This window comes from Gallinula chloropus (genome assembly GCF_964237585.1).
Source record: "Gallinula chloropus genome assembly, chromosome: 5".
Lineage (NCBI taxonomy): Eukaryota > Metazoa > Chordata > Aves > Gruiformes > Rallidae > Gallinula > Gallinula chloropus.
In genome coordinates, this window is record NC_140090.1 from 80,760,040 (window position 1) to 80,767,539 (window position 7,500).

The window sequence follows — 7,500 nt, forward strand, 5'->3', positions numbered from 1 at the left end:
CATAGAGCAAAAAGGAGCTATGGGTTAGCCACGTTTATGTAGATTTTTTCCATAGCACGTAAAAGTGGCCTTTATTTTCCTAAGTGATATTTTCTGCTTAGAGTCAAATTCTTTTCATGCAGCTTACAAAAATAAATACTTGTATTTTGCTAAGATCATAATAGCTCATTAAAGGGGCTGAATTTGGACCTAGACTAAAACCTAACACCACAGGGCTGAGCATGCTTACTTGAACCTATAATGTTGCTAGTTCTCGCTCTCTGGGGAAGGAGAGGACTAGGGGAGAGGATTCAGCCTTCTTAATTGTGAACCTCATTAGTGACGGTTGCTAGGCAAAACACACACCTACTTTCAGTGCATATGAAAGAGATAAACAATACGTCATAGACCATAATGACTCTGGTGCTCAGGGCGACCTTTAATTATTATATTTCTGTTCTCTTATACCTTAGTTATTAATGCAGAAAAACAAATTAGTTTTGTGTGTGTGGACTGCAGCAGATTTGTAAATCGCTCTCCATTTTTTGATGTCTAGATCGTATTTCCTTCTGATAATTGTTGCTTGCCTCATTCACTTCTCTCTCTGTGCCCATTGGTAAATACTACTCGAAACGTAAAATGACAATGATTGTATTAGCAGCTTAGTATTCTGTTACTACTTTAATTAATTTTATTAGTGTAAAAAGCCATGATCCTGTCAATATGTTAGTAACAACTCGCAAGAGGAGTCCGATGCAAACGGATGTGTGCAGCCTGGACGTGCAGCTGTAGGTGGAGTCACCATGGCTTGGAGAATTCTAGCCCTCTAAGCACTGAAGGTGTGTTTGACCTCTATGTACTTAATTTTTTGGCAGCCCTGAAGTCATCAGGCTGTTAGATGAGATGCTCAGTATATTCCAACTGAGGAATATTCTACCCTATCCTATCCCATCCCATCCCATCCCATCCCATCCCATCCCATCCCATCCCATTCTAGTCTAGTCTAGTCTATTCCTCTGCTAGGCTAGGCTATGCTGTGCTATGCTATGTTATGCTATGCTAATTCTTAATCTTACTCTTATTCCTATTCTTACTCTTTCTTACTCTTATTCCAATTCTTATTCTTAGTCTTATTTTATTAAAAGCCAGGTTACTTGGGAGCCAGTGTGTGCCTTTATGTCTGTGTACATTTTACAGAGTGACCAAAGTGTAAAAATTTAAATCTAAATTACTGTTTGGGGCCGTGTGGGAGAATAAATACACATGTGCACGTGTGTGAGAGCAGCTGGAATTGTGTGCCCGCGGTGCGGAGGGTGATGGGCTCCAGAAAGATAGTATTTCACAATTCTGGATTTTCAGGGGCACTTTTTCATTCCCCTCTTCATCTCAGCCTATCTTCTTTTAGCGGTTCAGGCAAGAAGTCAATCACATTGAGCCAGTCTGAAGAAAAACATTTTGATGCTGTTTTTCTCATACAACCCCCCCTCCTGCTGTAATCTGCAGTAAGGCCCAGCCACAGGAAATTGACCTCACAGTAAATTCTTTACAGATTCGGTCATGTTTTTACCATCCACTTAAACTTGCATACATAACCTGAGACTGTACCTCTGGATCGAGGAATATGACAAGCCAAAATAAAATCAAGTCAAATTAAAGAGCAAGAAAAAGCTGCAAGCAAAACAAGGCTGGGAAAAAAAAAAAAAGAAAAAGGCAAAAAAAAGGAAAGAAAACGATGAAAAATTGGTTGTGACTGCAAAACTGTAAGTATTAAATAAAGAGAGAAGTCAGAAGCAAATTCAGAAGCGCCTGCGTTCTAGTTGACAAGGGCTGAGAAATACTAATGGACTCTTTAAATGGGTGATTTGATGGATGAGAAGAGAAATTATGCAAAAGTAAACGTAGGAGTGTATCAATGTGAAGTATGGTGGGGAAAAAATAAAATAAAATAAAAAAGAAAGAAAATAAAAAAAAAAGAAAGCATTGCAAATAAAACAAAAAGACATGTAAATGTGTGCCTACCATTTTCCAGATAAGAAGGGGCCGTACCTTCTGAGGGGTCAAGGCGGCGAGCCCGCCTCCCGTGTTTGGAATTGTTGTGTACAAACATGTTGTCTGAGACAGCCAGCACGTGGCCATCCACATTGACTGTTGTTGATACAACAACCTGAAAAAAAGAAAACAAAAACAAAAAAAACAAACCCACAGAATTTTAAAAAAATCCAGCATAGACACAGCATCAGGTCTTCTTTTAAGACAAAACAACACCAGAGCCTGTTACTTTCCACTTTAAATGAGGTGAATGACAACTATGAATACATCTTTGTTTATGTGGCTAACACTGGTGATTTTTAACTCACAATTGTTTCTCTTCAGAACCTGCTACACTAATTAGAGTTTAATCTCCTATTATGCTAACAAATGAATTCAATTCAGGGAAATATTCTTCTAGCCATTAGTTTCAGAAACACCCCTCTAGCCACTCATTTTAAAAGCTGCTGTTTTGATTGATCTGTTGATATATTGATTAGATAGTTTATCTAATTAAAATTTGTTCACTTGAGACTGTCTTCAAATGAAGGGTTGTGAGGATTCCAAATAAAAAAAAGCTTAATAAATCAGGGACCATCGTAACTCCCCATTTTTTTCTTCAGTAAATGATCTCCAGGTCAGTTTTACAATTACATTTAATGTCTGATAATGAACTTTTTTGCATCTGAAAAGACCGAGTTGAATATGAATAGTGAAAGTGTTTTCAATCCATGAAAAGTATCCCTTCTCAAGTTCATTTGGATGGTGATTGACCCTGGTATGTCAATGGAATTTCCTCCTTTATTTTTGAGTGAAAGGCTCCTATTCTTGTGCCCAGGTTCAGAGTCCGGCCATAGAAGAGATGATGGATAGGGCCTTCTTTGGCTTCCAGCTGCTTCTCAGCAGAAAATGGAAAAGGAACATATGCAAAACGCGCAACCTTCCCGCTACAAACACCTCCACAATGGACTTGTGCAAGTCCTTCCGGAAACCGGATCGCAGGAGCACAAGCCACAGAGGAAACCGGGAGATGCGCCTGGGTTTGTGTGGGACACGGCTTCGTAGGTCGATAGCTATTATCCCAGAGAGACATTTACATCTTATTTAAATACTCCAGCACTGGCCCTGTGGCGTGTGCTCCCGGTTTTCTAAGCGAAGCGATCAGCACAGCATTTTCTTCGGGGTTTAACATTGGCAGAGTCCGTAAAGCCAGCGCTAGGCCTCACCACCCGGGCGGGTGGCAGCAGTACACATTTAAGCCTTCGTGTTCCATTCTCTTTCCTTTTGGACATTACAGAAGCCATCGCCAGGCTTCTCACAAGGGCTCGTTCCCCAAACGCGGAGCGAACAGACATGGAAGGGGAAAAACTCGCCTCCTTTCTCACAGAGCTGGTCCGAGGCATCAGAAGGAAATTCTTGTCTGCTTCTATGTTTTGGATCACCTCTGATCCTGTTTCTTATTCACAACCCATAATTAGCTTTCAGCTATCACAGCACCTTTCCTGTGTATCCTGCCTCCTTTGAGACAGCCATCTGCGGTACCCTTTAGAACAGCCCGAGGGCAGCTCTCTGCCAGGCTGCTCCGCTTCCCTAGCTTTGTCCTCCCAGAAGTGGACACTTTCTCTCCCACCAGCCTCCACTTTGGAGAGTGCTGAGGCTGCACACTCACCTCGGCTTGCAAAGCCACTGCCAGGCCACTGGGCTATCTGCTCTCAGGCCTGAGGAGATGCCCAGCCATAAGGCAATATTGCAAACCACACACGCGTGATTTCCAGCAAGGATTTCTGGATTGGGTTCCTAGAACACGGCACGTTAAAAGGACAGAGAAAGGTGCATATAAAAATGACAACTATTTTTGTTCTGTCATGTATATATAGGTCAGTCGCCAAGGGAAAACACTGTAGTTCAGCAAAAGAAAGTAGACGTGCTACACTCTGTTATATTGGCTTATTCCTGCCACGCACCTAAAGAAAGGTGCTGAGACAGTGAAACCAGTTAAAAATGTTGTTCGAGATCTGACATACTGTTAAGTCCAGTTAAACCTTCTGAGAGGCAGGGAGATTAGCTAAAGAGACCCAGGAAAGTCTTTCTAGTGCCTACTGGCTCCATTGTCGACCACAAGATCACTCATGACTGATGCTTCATTTAGTCATCGGTGAGACAAAGAGGACATTTCCACTCATTCCAGGTTTGACCTTCTGTTCTGTTCAGATGGATCAATATCACCGATGCCACGTGAAGCTGAGATGCATGAAAAATGGAAGCTTGGCTCGATTGTTTTGAAGAAATAATTTTTCCAGCTACAGATCTTTTCTGTTGGCTGGCTCAAGGGTGCTGGCTTCACCGGTTGGTTGGCTGTGCGTGAAAACAGATGTCACATGCTTTGCTATCAAGTTTAACCACAAGTTATTCTTCGCAAAAAATGAGAAAGTTTCAAACATCTCAATGCTAGCTTATTAGTAGCAGCCTCAAATATGGAGCATGGTGAAATATATTGAATTAAAAAGCATTTCAAAGGGCCCCGAATAGGGGGGAAATCATTTGTCCGTCACGTCAGCTGTCTCTCTGTAGTGTTATGATTCACCACAGGATATTTCAGAAGCTGTAAGGAGAAAGTGAAGTATTAAACATTTTCTAACACAATTGGAATAAAAATATGTGGGTTGGACTGTCGCTGCTGGATTTACAAGCTGTGAGTATGAACAACCCCTGTGTGAGATCCGAACTTCCCTGGGCTCTTCCGGCATGTCTGTTAGTAAGGTCGTGCTGCTCGGTCCACAGATGCAAAACCTCTGGAGGTCTGAGCACATGCCACACCACAATGCAAGGTGATAGCATGAAGGGAGGCTGTGGAAATAGTTTCAGAGGAGGAGAGACCTGCTTGCTCCAGCACTCATCCGTTACAGTCCGCTGCAGAACTCCATGAATCCCGACAACCAGCATTTAAATCAGTGTGAGAAAAGTAAAATACAAAACACGTGGGATTTTTTAAAGGCACACAGTGTTGGAATGATGCTAATCAGAAGTGTTGATATTGGTTTTTCATTAAAAAACCAAGTTCAAGTTGAAGATGTGAGTCTTTTATATAGCACTTATTCCTTAAGAGGGATCTGTACCTGGAATCTTCGCATGTCCCGCGGGTTGCCTGCATTCTTCAAGCAGTTCTGATTGCACTTGAGGAAAAACTTTAGAAAGAATCTATAAAAAACACAAAATTGAAATCTATTAGATTCATCAAAATGTAAATCCAATTTTTAAAAAGTTTAATAAAATTTAATCATAAATAGTTATACCCAAAAGAATACCCGTAGTGAAATATTACTTTCCTATTAGTTAATGAACTTATTTTAAGGCATAAGATCTCTGTCGTAAACAGAACATTATTGCCAGGGAAAGGCAAATTTATATTTTTAATTTTTCAACAGCTACAAATGTATTGACTCCAGGCCATATCCTTAGCTTGGTGTGGGAAAGTTGATTTCAATGACTCATTGACTTCAAAGGCAATGGCTTACACCAGATGAGGATTCATCTCTTTTTTTTTTTAATATGTTTTATTTTTTCACAATTTTTATTACCAGTAATGACCTCCACATTGAAAAATTCCAAGGTAATGAATGATCAATCTTCTGAAAAACACTTGGCTTTGCCTCCGGTTTGGAAACTCTCGCTATTCAAAGGGACTCGATCCAACTCCTGCTGACTCCAGGGAGATCCAGGCGGGATCTGCCCACCGGCAAGGCCCCGGTTCCCTCATTGTTTTTGAAAGGAAAGGAACATGGCAAATTAGGCCCTGTCTTACGACCTCTCCAACCTTTGCCAGCCTTTAACTGTAAGGAGTCGCTCTACGCAGAGAAATCCCGTTTATTTCTGCTGAGCGGCAGCCAGCAATTACTTAGGACTAACCTTTATCACCTGGGCATCTCCCAGTCACCCTTTTGTCTCTGCACAGCAAGAACACAGCAAGCACTTATGGGAAGGGGGAAAGCTCTGGAAGGAGCGACCTCCTTTATGCCACCCTCACGTGGGGAGTGAGCTGATAGGGGATGTCCCCACCTTCCAGGCCGTGCTGGGTGGGGGGACCCTCCCTGTCCTGCCCTTGCACAGGAGGACCTTCACCTCCATGCTTCACAGAGATACATTTTCATGCTTTGGAATTTAAACAAGTGTTCTGTGGGCCTGTTTCCTGCCTAATGACTGACAGCTAATGACAAGCAAGGCTTGGGACTTTCTCCTTCACCCAGAGTTTCTCAGACACCCTGGTCCAGCAGCTCGTGCCACCCCATGTCACACACATTGAACAGCGAGGCTAAGCAGGGCTTTTACACTTAGGACATGAGCAACCAGTATTTATTCATTAATTATTCACCTCACAGCAGTTTTCATGTGCCAACAGGAGGTGAGCCAAGCACCCAACATGGCCCAAATGCAGCCTACAGAAAGTACAACCATGCCTGCACCGCGCAGTGCTCACTCCTGCAGAGCTTTGAGGGTCTAACAGGAGCTCTACATCACAAACTGGGGCTTTTCATCACTGGCCTTCCTTTCCAGTTAAACCCTGAACAGGGCCCTAACCTTAATATGGGATGCTAATGCTGAAGGAGCAATCTCTTGGAGAGGCAAGGAGGGAAACGACTAGATTTACTGAAACTGTGCATAAATAAATTGATGCTGTCAGTTCAGCTGAATGCACATTCCTTTAAAACTTCCTACCCCACAATTTGTAAACAGGTTTTAGCTGTCAGGCTCAAAAAGAGCTGGATTTTCATGGTGGTTGACAGGATCTCCTAGCTCAGATGGTCACTTGAACTCAGGTTTTCTGGATGCCGTTGAGGGGACATTATCAGCAAGTCCCCAAAACTGCATCTTTCACAGCCTTACCCTCACCCTGGTTTGATCTGCCTTGGTTTAGGGTTTAGTTTTTTTAAGATACTCATGGTCTCCAGGTCAACCAAATACAGCCTGAGCTTCTGTAATGGTGTAACAGTGCTTCTGCACAGGATGCCATGCTGTGAAGGACCAGCTGATGCCCACACACATCAGCACAGGGGCCACCAGGAGCTGAGGAGACAGGAGCTGGGGCGAGCCTCCTGCTTTACAGCTCCTTAGTGCCACAGCCAGGCTGAAGAGGAGTATCTTATCTATTATTTTTTTTTTCTGATCTCAAATGGGTGTTGTGAGGCTTATTGAGCTAATGTTTGTAAATTGCTCTGAAATTCTCCAATGAATTGTGCACTAGGAATGCTAAGTATCGCTCCTCCTGGATTGTTTTTAACGTGAAGCATTCGTGATGAATTGTTTCTATACAGAGAGCTCACATCCTGTCAAAAAAAAAGGGCCATTAAGCATCCTTTCACTAAACATCAACTGGAACTGCTATTTGTTCAATTATTTGGTGAAAAAGCCCCATGCTTGGTGGAATTAGACATCTTCCAGCTTACCAGGATGAACTTGAGCTAAATACTGACGCCACAAGGCTGGGATGAACACAAG

General features: G+C 42.5%; 1 protein-coding gene across 4 annotated transcripts in view; it reads right to left on the reverse strand.

The window, feature by feature from the left end:
* Positions 1-7,500, reverse strand: part of EBF3 (EBF transcription factor 3) — a gene marked incomplete at both ends in the record, with an annotated part of 121,440 nt that overhangs the window by 37,496 nt on the left and 76,444 nt on the right. For 2 of the 4 annotated variants that reach the window (XM_084265227.1, XM_084265226.1), the window contains 2 exons: positions 2,026-2,143; positions 5,124-5,205. In XM_084265227.1, coding sequence (XP_084121353.1) covers positions 2,026-2,143; positions 5,124-5,205 — 200 coding nt within the window. Of the gene's footprint in view, positions 1-1,998; positions 2,144-5,123; positions 5,206-7,500 lie in introns of all 4 variants that reach the window. The other 2 variants (XM_084265225.1, XM_084265224.1) reach the window with 1 other exon arrangement.